This window comes from Caretta caretta, chromosome 8, assembly GCF_965140235.1.
Source record: "Caretta caretta isolate rCarCar2 chromosome 8, rCarCar1.hap1, whole genome shotgun sequence".
Classification (NCBI taxonomy): Eukaryota; Metazoa; Chordata; order Testudines; family Cheloniidae; genus Caretta; species Caretta caretta.
Genome location: NC_134213.1, coordinates 73832091 through 73844580, shown reverse-complemented (window position 1 = coordinate 73844580; position 12490 = coordinate 73832091). Strand labels below are relative to the sequence as shown.

The 12490-nt window shown below is 39.6% G+C and overlaps 1 protein-coding gene across 2 annotated transcripts; it reads left to right on the top strand.

Moving 5' to 3' along the window:
• Positions 1-1272: 1272 nt before the first annotated feature.
• Positions 1273-11940, top strand: HCCS (holocytochrome c synthase). 2 transcript variants are annotated; one of them, XM_048860657.2, is made up of 7 exons: positions 1273-1405; positions 2748-2909; positions 4808-4959; positions 5620-5768; positions 6953-7072; positions 9207-9293; positions 9513-11940. In XM_048860657.2, the coding sequence occupies exons 1-7, from the start codon at positions 1300-1302 to the stop codon at positions 9718-9720; spliced, it is 984 nt and encodes a 327-aa protein (XP_048716614.2). In that variant the 5' UTR covers positions 1273-1299; the 3' UTR covers positions 9721-11940. The 2 variants fall into 2 exon arrangements, with proteins under 2 accessions (XP_048716614.2, XP_048716615.2); XM_048860658.2 differs by lacking the exon at positions 1273-1405 and adding an exon at positions 1449-1870.
• Positions 11941-12490: the final 550 nt, after the last annotated feature.

The window sequence follows — 12490 nt, the reverse complement described above, 5'->3', positions numbered from 1 at the left end:
ATTCAGTTACTAGTCACACTTAACTATATAGGGTAAAATGAATCATCTAGTTACATTTTCTTTAATGCTTTAAACTAAAACTTTTTTCACCACCAGGAAAGTGATTGGGATAGTTTCCTTCTTCCATAGACAAATATTTGGCACCCAAAATGCTAAGTTCGCAATGTACCACTCCCACCTTTTCCCTCTCTCATTTCTTTTTAAACTCCTCCTAAAAAAAAAAAAAAAAAAAAATCTCTACCCAAACTGGCAGGTGTGTTGATTTTAGCACAAGGTTTTATGGCTCCTGTACTTGGATTTTTTTCTGTAACTTTTATAACTACTACTACATTGTTAAAAAGGCTTCTCTCTTTGGTATAACCATAAGGTAAATACTATCTCTCACTTCTCAACCTGAAACTTCATCTGAAATGTAGTAGAACAGTGCTATACCCACAACCAATAGCAAGGTAATGTGTTTTGATTTCCTAGTGATAATTCAACTATGTTCAGTTACATTTTACATGTTACTCTATCATAGTAGCGACCTAATTATTAAATTAAGAAATGGTAGTTGACCTAGAGAATTCATCATAACAATTTTCATGCTACATGCTTAAGTGCAAGGGGAAGAATTGGTTCCTTATGTAAGTCTGCGTCAACCTCTCCTGCTTCGACCTGCATTGCAGCATTAAATAAGCTGCCCACTTCCACTTGTCTGCGAGGACTGAACAGAGCTGAGGAAGCAGTTACACAAATGAGAGGTTTCTTCAGCTACTTCAGGTTATAGGGGCTGGGCTAGTGCTCAGGGCTTTGTAAATCCACGAATCGTACTGTCATTTTCCAGCGGCCACAAAAGCTGACGGAGCTCCACTTCTAAATTGATAGGACGTGGTGTATTACAGATTGCAAACAAAAGCGAAGGCTAGTGGGGCAGGAAATCCAGCTGCACAGTGAACACAACTTTCAAACGCTGCAGCGGGGAATGAAGAGCTCATTCAGGTCAGGCCTCAGGGACCCGCAGCTAAAGGAAGTAACTGGGCAGCCCCGTTATCATGAGGTGCTACCGTTTCTAACCACCCTTGCGGCTGTTACCGGCTGGTCGCAGCCTGACACCGCTTGGGGAACAAGGGAAGGTGTTTACATGACACTCCTTTTAAAAGTGGCCTAAGAAAATACCTCCCCGACGGCTGCTCGGTCTCCCAGCGCCCCTCACGTCCCCGACCCGCACGGGCAAAACTCAGCGCCTCACCCTGCTGCTCCGTAGGCCCCGCCCCTTCTGGCATCGCGTTAGCTCCACCCCCTTTTCCGGTTTGGCGCATGCGCAGATCGTGCGGCGCATGCCGAACCGCGCGAGGAGTTGCGGCGCGAGCTGGGTTCTGTTGGCCGCGGGGAGGGCTGGTGGCCGGTGGCCGGTACTGGCCGGGTGCGTTGGACGTTGCGGTACCGTGGCTGGGCGGGCGCGTGGGCCGCTCTCCGGGGAAAGGCGCTGCGGGGGCCAGCCAGGAGTCGGCCCTGACCTTGCCCAGGTCCCGCTGGGAGGAGCGGAGGCCGCCGGGCTCGGGGGGCCTGGCACCCCCGTGTTCCTGGCGCCGACCCGAGCGGACTGGGGCCTTTGGGCGCTCTTACTCCGCGGGCCCCCACGCCCGTCCGCCGCCTCCCTGCCGCTCCGCCAGGCCGGCAGGGCACCAGCGGCCGGAGGAGACCCGCACACTGTGACCTCTGCGCGCCTCTGCCCCTCGGGCTCCCTGAGCCGCGCGTGTGTTGGGGCTCGGGGCTGCCTGCGCCCCCGGGCGGCCGGGGCTCTCGCCCCCCGCATGACACTGCGAGGGCCGCCCCTCTCTGGGGCAGATTAGGGCCCCACTTAGACCTGGGCTCCCGCCTGTTCAAGGTAGGCCTTGGGTTACGGCTGGATGTGTACGGCCCCATCACCGTAGTATCTAGGCACCTGCCGGAGACGCTCACACTTGTTCTCCTAGCCACCCAAGGAGGTAGAGAAGTATCTTCCCCATTATGCAGCTGGGGATCCGAAGTGCAGAGAAATCTAGTGATTTGTCCAAGGTCACCCAAAGTCTGGCAGGATTAGGAGTTCAATGCAGATCTCCCAAATCCACATACAGTGTTTTAACCTCAGGACTGTTCTTCTCTTCAAATTAGGCTATAGTACGGTGAAGGTAAAATTTAACCTTACAAATAGAATTAAACAAGCAGTTTTGTTGATATAGGAAATAGTATAAAATTCAGTTCATGCTCCGTTACCAGTATTAATTAGTTCATGTAGGTCTAAAAAGAACAACGAAAGGAATTATTTTTTTCACCAGCTTTGGTATATGTGGCAGTATACACAGAGGAAACAGATGGCTTGCCTAAGGTGCTATTTTTAAAGATACTCTTCAGAGGAGACCCACACTTACTGGGGGTCACATGGTAAATTGGGGCTGAACTGGACTATAACTCAAGGTGCTTGTGACTGTCATAAAAATAATAGTTCTGATTTTTTTTATTGAAGACTGAGGGACTTGGAATAACATTTTTACATTGCTCTGATATAGCTTCATAGATATAGTCTCGGACATTTGCTAAAAAGCCAGATATTTTGCTGGTGTTTATGAATTCATCATTAATTGTAAATGCTGACTGTTTAACTATTTATATATGCTGACCATCCTATGCCTGTTTTTTACTTTAATTTCTTTTTAGTGATTTGCTGTGGAAAATGTATTCATGGTTATGTTTTAGTAAGAATTGCCCATGGTTTTGTCTTTTAGATGTACAATTTTTTCTCTTCAAATCTGATCTAAAATTAGAAGTTGTGATGGGTTTGTCTACTTCATCTCCATCTATTGCTGCTCAGTCAGAAGATGTATCTGTACACCCTCAAACAGCATCTCCACCTTCAGAATGTCCCATGCACCAGGAAAAAATGGAAGGTAACTACCTACCAAAATAGAGTGAAACAAAATCTAAATCTCAGAAAAGTGCTTTGAAAGATACTTTGCAAGAAAGGAAAGCTATTTATCAGTAAAGGAGTATTAGTATGACAAGTGTCTTCCTTCACAAAAATGCAACTTGCAAGTAGTTGTATTTTTAAAGGTAAAGAGGTGTGAGTTTCTTACCAAGCTGTTTTACCTGCTAAAGTGATAGTTCAGGATTCTGTCTCCTGTAACAGTGACTGATGTGTCTGATGTCTAAAGTTTCATTTCTTACATTGCTATAGTTATTCGTGTCCTCAACTACAGAACTCTGAACTGAGGTCTTGAAAGATAAGAGGAGCTGATTCCCAAATGCATTCTTAAAATGTGTAGGCATGTACTCTTTAAGTCTGGCTAGTCTTAGTGACTTGAGATCTTTTAAACTGTAAATGCCAGAAGCTACTTTAATTTAATTTAAAGTTTGGGGTTCCACAGTAAGAACATAAGTCTTCTGACTTATAATGATTAACATGCAGAAGACTAGGTTCTAACAAACAGCAATATTTGCATAGCTGTGTTGCGTGCCCTGTAGTCTTATGTATATACTGTTGCAAACATTGTTAGACTACACATTTAATCAGAAAAACAGAAGCAGAAAATACAGTATATGTGCAAAGCATCAGAGTTGATTTTCTTTTTCCCCCAAACCTTAGCATTTGTATTACTTGACTGTTGGTAACTAACTATGAATCTTAAGTTGCACAGTTTTTAGAATTCTTAAAAGTAATTAAAAATCTTTAATGTGGTCTTGGCGTTTAAGATGCCTCAAATGCTGTGGGATGTAGAAATATATGTTCTTGAAGTGTGCGTCTTCTCTGAAATGACTAAGTATATTGTGAAATTCTGTTTGCTTCCCTATAACTTCCAGGACAAATTTGATACCCTTAGAGAATTTGGATGGCTACAAAGTTTGGGGGGAAAACATCCCAATAAATTCATGTTTGAGCAGAAACAAGCATGGAAACATCAGTCCCAAATAAACTGGGTTTGAAAGATTTGAATATGTGGAAAAGGTTTTATAATAGAAACTCTTTTGGAACTTGAATTGTATTGGTCACGACTAGGCACTTGCAATAATAATTGTGGGAGTACTGTTTTTAAGGAAAGTTCATCACAGAAACTGTTATAGGTTCTCCATTAAATTAATGACCTGCTCTGTTATATCAAGTGATTACAAAATTAGTGTTTTAACTCTTCTCTACTAAGTCTCTTTTTTTCATCATTTCCTCCTTAGGCCCAGGCAATCTCATCTGTATAGGCAGACCTGTAGAGAGTCTGAACTAAGTCAGTGGGGCTCCACATAGGATCTGGGATTTCAGGAACAGGGTTTTTGTTGTATATGGATGTAAAAAAATAAGGTGAATTATTTTCATGTTGCTTGGTGTCAGCATTTAACAAGAGACTTTGGTGCGTTACTTATCAGATGAAATCTGTGGATATCATTCTCTTAGGAATCATCAGATTACTTATGCAAAAGCTGCAAAATTTGTTATTGGTAATATAAATTCAAGAGGTGTGTTGAAATGACAAGCACAGGAATGAAAAAAACTGCCAATTATTTGACTGACGAGTACTTGTGTGTAATTGGAACTCTCAATATCATTATGTTGTTGTCCCTTAAAAAATAAGAAATAATATCCACTTGTTCAGAGGGAGTTGGAACCATTTCTCAACTGAAAAGAGCAAAGGGGTGATGGGGGGAGGGGGTTAGTTTATATTGTGGTTTGGTGAGCTCTAAGAAAATTGACTTGTATACCTACTTGCACACCATGTTCTTCCCTTTCCAAGTCCCATTACATTTGATTATGAATTGTATTTTTGTACTAATGCATGGTTTAATGTTTTCTTTTTTTCAGGTTGTCCAATGCACATGAAATCTCCTGACCAAGGTGTTGAGAACCAAAATAATAATATTCCTGCACATCAGGAACGAGCATATGAATATGTGGAGTGTCCGATGAAATCTAGTACATCTCAAATGAAAGATGACATAGATCCTAGAAATATGGTAACTTTTGTGTAGTCTGGGTGTCTTTTGTGTAGTGTGTTCCCTTCTAAAGTGGCTATGAAAACGAGATCTCACTAGTAGCACTGGCACAGACAAAAGAACTATCGATGTTAAAGCTGTTCTATCTTTGTGTTGCGAATACACTTGAAGATAAACTGCTGAATAGTTAAGGCCTAAAAGTTGATCTTCTTTTAAAATCATTCCACTTGGGTAGGGAATGCCCTCACAATTATAAATGTCTACTTAACAACAAAGACAAGATGGCCCATAGAGCCACTGCTATATGTGTGTTCAGGGTTCGTTTAATATTTCCAAGGCTGACAGGGATGTGAGCACTGCGGTATGTTGAATGATGAGCTCTACCTGATAGAGTTCCTCAGATCGGTCTTTTGCAGGGCCTCAGCAAGGTTCTCTCTGTTTAAAGTAAAATTGTGATGTGGAGCTTTGGGTTTAAAGAGGAGAAAGAGGACATCTGGCAGTCTTAGGCATGGATGAGGAGTACCAACTTCAGAAGAGAAATAGTTATTTCTTCAGAGGACCATGCTTTTTGATGTCTGTAGCAACTGTATAGTTATACTGTGATTGTTTTTTAAAAAATACTATGATATATCAAAACACTTTTGGCTCTGAGATTTTGTTAAAGCAATCATTTGTGTTTAGATGCCACCGCCTAATCAAATGCCATCCCTGAATCAACCATTTCCATTATCAACTATCAGAGAAGAGTCTTCCATTCCTAGAGCGCATTCAGAACAAAAATGGGTTTATCCGTCAGAACAAATGTTTTGGAATGCTATGCTAAGGAAAGGGTAAGTAAACTGATTTTACCCAGTAGAATGTGTGCTAGCCAGAAGACTGCAAAATAAATCATTATGCGTTGATATTGTAGGCATTTAATTAAGGGGTTGGTGGGCTGCAGGCAGTAATCAGTCAGCTTGTTCAGAGAAGTCAGTATCCCTTTAAAAAGTTTTCCCAAGAGGAAATTGGTCTTAAAAACTTGGTCACTGTGGATTTTTTTTTTTTAACGAAAGTTCCTCCATTTTGAACATTAGATCAGGTCCACTGGTGTTAGCAACATAAAACCCCTCGTGTAGACAAGGTTTCTGTGTCTGTCAGTATCAGTTAGACATTCACTAAACAGGTTAAGAGAAAGTGGTGTTAAAAATGTTGGTGGCTGCAGGAGCTTTGGGTAGCAATATGGGTTGCCTAGTGTTGACTAGTATAGAAATGGGTTTAGCAATAGTGTTGTGGGGTTTTTTTTTTTTTTTTAAGTGTAGACAAGGCCTGAATGAAGCACATAAATCTCTTAGCCTAAAAAATGCTTTGGATCAGTAATGGGAGAGTGAGACAACTTTTTTTTTTTCATACAAATAATACATGTGTAAAGTGGGTTTTTGTTGAAACTGTCATATTTAAACTTTTTAAGGTCCAATTGATGATACAATACAGTAGTTATTTATATCACTGTATTCAAAGTAGTAAAACTTTAGTCCATTTATTATAAACTATCTTAACACTAAGGCCCTGATCCTGCAAACCCATATGCAGATGTTTAACTTAAATGTAAACGCATGTATATGCGTGTGCCGGATTAGGGAATAAGAGAGTTATTTGTACATGACTCTTACATGATTTTTTTTCTTTATCTAGTACATTTATCTATCAAAAATGAATTTGGGTTGCATCCTGCACAAAATTTTCTAAGCGTTGTGAAATGTAAACTAACTATAGATAGCTTTGTCAGCACATTCCAATACCATGACTTAGCTCATGCTGTTTATTTGTTCAAGCTGTGATTAGTGTTAGATAACTATAAGTTGTACGTAGAAAGTTAAGAGGACTAAAGCAGGGGACTGGAAGCTAGCAATGCATGACTTCTGACTCTGACAGAGTTGCTCTCTAACCTTGGGGCAGATCTTTCACCTCTCGGAGGAGGTGGGGAATTTAAGCTCCAATATTTGTAAAAATTTCCAAAATAGTGTTCCTTTCTTAGATGGAGGTGGAAAGATGATGACATAAACCCCAAAGATATGAATAATATTATCAAGATTCACAATCAGAACAATGAGCAGGCTTGGAAAGAGATTTTAAAGTGGGAAGCTCTTCATGCTGTGTAAGTACATTTGAGATGGAAAAACAAAAAATTTCTTTGGTTCTTGCTAATGTAAGTCTTTAAAAGTCGGAATGGTTTCAATTTACCCAGAAAATGACCTGATGTTTATAATTCCAAGACTTTAAGACTTGTGTGTTTTTTGGCTGTAGTACCAAAATCCCTTAGTTAGGAACAAAAGTTTAACAAGATCCAGTGACTGAAAGTTTAAGTCAGCAACGTTTTTAAACTGGAAACAAGATGAAAATATTGACTGGATAAGCTAACAATTGGAACATATCAAGGATGGGGTAAATTCTCTATCACTTGGAGTCCTCAAATCAAGATGATCTATCTTTCTAAAAGATATGTTGTAATTCAGCCAGAGGATGCAGGGGCTACATGCAGGAATTACTGGTGAAATTCTATGACCTGTGATATACAGGAGATCAGACTAGATGATCATAAATTCCTTTCTGGCCTTAAAATCTATTGTATTAGATTATCATACATCTGAGATGCACTTTGTGCAGGATATTGGTGGCAGAGGCTATCTGAAAGCTGGTTACAGATCCTGTCATGTGGGTCAGAATGCTCGTCTCTCAGAGTAAGTTAGAATAACCTAGGGGCTTCTTTAACTTGTGTTGGCAATATGTGGTCATAAGACTGGGCTTACGGGGTCAGACCAATAGTCCATCTAGCCCAGTATCCTGTCTTCTGATGAAAGACAGAAAAACTTCAAAACCAGAGTCCAGCGAGAGACTGCTGAATTGGAATTCATTTGCAAATTGGATACAATTAACTTAGGCTTGAATAGAGACTGGGAGTGGCTAAGTCATTATGCAAGGTAACCTATTTCCCCTTGTTTTTTCCTACCCCCTTCCTCCCCTCCCCTCCCCAGACGTTCTTGTTAAACCCTGGATTTGTGCTGGAAATGGCCCACCTTGATTATCATACACATTGTAAGGAGAGTGATCACTTTTGGATAAGCTATTACCAGCAGGAGAGTGGGGTGAGGGGAGAAAAACACCCATTTTTTCATGGTCTGTGTATAAAAACATCCTCACTGCATTTTCCACTTTTATGCATTCGATGAAGTAAGCTGTAGCTCACGAAAGCTTATGCTCAAATAAATTGGTTAGTCTCTAAGGTGCCAAAAGTACTCCTTTTCTTTTTGCGAATACAGACTAACACGGCTGCTACTCTGAAACCTGTCTTCTGATGGTAGCCTATGCTATTGCTTCAGAGGGAATGAATAGAACAGGGAAACTATTGTGTGATCCAGTCCCAGCATCTGGCAGTCAGAGGCTTAGGGACACCCAGAGCATGGGGTTGCATCCTTGACCATCTTGTCTAGTAGCCGTTGATGAACCTTTTGTCCATGAAGTTATCTAATTATTTTTTTGAACCCAGTTGTACTTTTGGCCTTCACCACATCCCCTGGCAATAAGATCCATAAGCTGACTGTGTGTTGTATGAAGAAGTACTTCCTTATGCTTGTTTTATATCTGCTGCCTATTAATTTAATTGGGCAACCCTTGTTTTTTGTGTTCTGTGAAGAGTAAATAATACTTCCTTATTCACTTTCTCCACACAATTCATGATTTTATCGACCTCTATTGTGTCCACCCTAGGGAACCATATGTAATCTGAGAATCAGCAGAGGTCCACCTCACCATCTCCCTCTGACGCACCCTTTACACTGGGGTGAGTGGCTGTTTGGTGTAGGATCCAACTCTGCCATTTTTACACCAACTGAGAGCTCCCCTGCTGTGGGTAATGCTTGGCCACAGTCTCCTCCTTTACTTGAGTGGTCTATTCAAAAAAGAGAATCTGACCCAGTGTGATCCCATTGGCCAGAAATGATCTCTAGTGTTTTCTTCTGTCACGGGTACTCTTATTGCTGTCCTCCCCGATGGAGATACCGAAGAGATATGTTAGTCACACTGTTACTTTCACATTTATTGAGAGCTTACTGCTGACTTGTAAATCTATTTTAAAGATTTATTAAAGTAACTGTTTTATTATTTGAATAACTGATTTTTTACCACAACTTTTTCTAATATACAGTTTATGTATCAGTAAAACAAGTTCTTAAACTGTACGTTATCTGTCTTAAAACTGAAAGTGTCTTTTTAATTGTTTAAAATGCATTTAGGGAATGCCCATGTGGACCATCATTGATCCGGTTTGGAGGTAAAGCTAAAGAGTATTCACCCAGAGCCAGAATTCGCTCATGGATGGGGTACGTTTACAGGACCAGAAATGTGGGGTTTTTTCCTTATATGTTGAAATGTGATGTAGAAGTAGATTTTTTTTAAAATGTTTTAGAACGACAATTTTAAACTATATTTACCAGAACAGAGGCAGGAGTAGCCTATATAGTACATATGACTTGTGCCCATTTTATGAAATGTCATCTTGATTTCATAGCTGGTGTTAATTTACTGAATTCTCTTTCCAGATATGAACTTCCTTTTGACAGACATGATTGGATTATTGATCGTTGTGGGAAGGAAGTCAGATATGTTATTGATTATTATGATGGTGGTGAAGTAGATAATTCTTATCAGTTCACCATCTTGGATGTCCGTCCTGCATTTGATTCTCTCTCTGCTGTGTGGGACAGAATGAAAGTAGCTTGGTGGCGTTGGACTTCATATCTACACTGAAACTGTACTTTCTCAGATTGAAGATGAGCTGCCATTTGAACTTTAAATAAAGATTATAGTAACTGTGCTTGTCTTCATTAACCAACATTGTCCTTCTCTCTGGGGGAAAACACTATGCAGTTTTGTATGAACAGCTACTTCATACCATCTTTAATTTAAAAGTAAGGTACATGCTTTTCTCTATTTAGGTTTATTTCAGTGGTCAAGTTCTCTCCTAGCTGGAAAATCTTGTGTACTTTATAGTCAGTTAAGACTAAACTACACAAAATTAGTGACTCTCACAAAGTGCCAGGCACAATGGGGCTTGATGCTAATTGAGCCTTTAGGCACTACTGCAGTATAGATAACAAAAAGTGGGAGTTTTGTAAATGTTTTTACTTGGTCATTAAAAGTGGTATATGGATACCATGATGGTGGGTGTGGTGTAAAAATCTAGGTAGATAACTTATTGTTGCAAATTAATTTATATACAGTTATATACCAGTATTTTACTCATTCGTATCTAAATCTGCTGAGATGATTTCAGTTGGACTAACTGTTTAAATAAAAAATATGGCATGTGAATATTTTTAAAGGTATGTTCAACTGAAACTAATGTAGAAAGAGTTGTGCCTATTTTCAACAGACTTTTTTTAAAAAGAAATGCAATTAATAATTTGAAACAGTGTGATGGTTACTTTTTTCTTTTAAAATGCTGCCTCTGTATTGTATTCCAAAAAGCAGGAAATAAAATGGACATTTCAGAGTAGTTAAGTTTCATTTTTGAAGTTATGAAAAATCCATAGGGTTTGAGTTAATTGTATATATACCGGTACTTAAAAGTCCATTGCCTTCAGTAGGTGTTACATGGACACGGTGAAAAGCAGAATTAAGTCTTGTGTGTGAAATTTTAATTTTTGTGGCAAGTAACTGCCTCTCTTAAAGAAAAGATGATAATTGGACACAGTGTTCAGTTTTCACACTTTATAGAGTATATTTTTAAATTTGGTAGACAGTAAATTACTGTATGCTGAAATGTGTTGTCATGTAAAAGATATAAATGTAGAGTATCAGAAATGTTAAGCTATTGATTTAACTTGCTGTTTCTTGCTATCATAACGTAGATATTTAAAATTATTGCATATCGTGTAGCAATTTGAACAATCTTACATGTGTATAGGAAGGGAAATTACTTAAAAACTATTACAAACTTGATATACCCTATAAATCATACTTCGGGGTTCTGTGGCACCAGGAGCTTAGTGTAAAGTTTTAAATTAACCTTTCCTTCCCTCCTGCATGTCCTGTTCTTGAGACTGATCCATCCATGCATGTCACTTTGGATTGATAGGAGTAACTGAATACTGTATTCTAGTCCCTCTGGTGGGAAATTTCTCCAATATGTACATAATCCTAATTTTTGGATGAAGGGCTGTGTGTAATTGGATTTATATAGGAAGCTGCCTTCAGAGAGCTGCTTTGCAATCAACTGACTTTCACTTCATGAGGAAGTGATCTCATATTGCTCCTACTTTGATGCTTGTAGTGGAGACCACCTTTGTTGTCCAGAGGAAAAGATCCCCCTTCAGAGGCTTCCAGAAAGTATTGCATAGCCTAAAGTCTAACATAACTGAGGTGCATTTTCTCTCTCTCTCCTTGTTCAGCATAATCCTGTTCTATAGCCATCTGAATTGAAGGCAGTTTTGGACAATAAATAATCCACCTGAGATTGATTTACTATTGTGCAAGAAGAGGCAGAGCTACTAGGAAGATAAGTGTATAGCCCATAAAATCCTACATTTGCTAGTGGAAGGGTTACAAACCCAACATAAGCAGTTGAAATTATGACGTCGATACTCCTTGTATGATGTGTCCTCACACCTTACAAATCAGTTTTGATAACTTGTGATACATACAGTCCTGATGCTGTATGTCTCATGCAAAACAGAAAAGGTAGCAATTCTTAAATTGGTATTCAAAAACTTTAAAAAACAAAACCCAAAACCCTCACCTACCTCATTGATTGCAGAAACATAGTGGCTTCATTATCATTGAAGTATTCATTTAATGAAGAACCAGAAGATGTCATATACACCACGACTTGAGTTTACCTGTTTTCTAGTATGCTCCACTGACTGTGGTATGGATTCAGGTTTATTCTTTGCAATGCTTGAACACTATTACTTAAATGTGATATCTTGTCATTTGATTCTCTGTTTTAATAAAGTGAACTTTTTTTACTGTGCTGTTGTAATATTTTCTAGTTTTAGACCCAAGCTGTTAGGGCTGGTGATGGCTTTTCCCAAGTTTGGTGATTAATGAAATGATCCTGTTTACACCCTGTACTTGACTAACCTTTCTACTTCTGATTTTTGGAGGGGGGTGAGGGAGTGAGAGAACCTGGATCTGTGCAGTAAATGGCCCACCTTGATTATCATACACATTGTGAAGAGAGTGGTCACTTTGGGCTATTACCAGCAGGAGAGTGAGTTTCTGTGGGGGGGAGTGGAGGGTGAGAAAACCTGGATTTGTGCTGGAAATGGCCCAACTTGATGATCACTTTAGATAAGCTATTACCAGCAGAACAGTAGGGTGGGAGGAGGTATTGTTTCATGGTCTCTGTGTGTATATAATGTCTTCTGCAGTTTCCACGGTATGCATCCGATGAAGTGAGCTGTAGCTCACGAAAGCTCATGCTCAAATAAATTGGTTAGTCTCTAAGGTGCCACAAGTACTCCTTTTTTTTTATTTATAACAATGTCATTCAGTGGAAATAATGTCCCAATTTGTC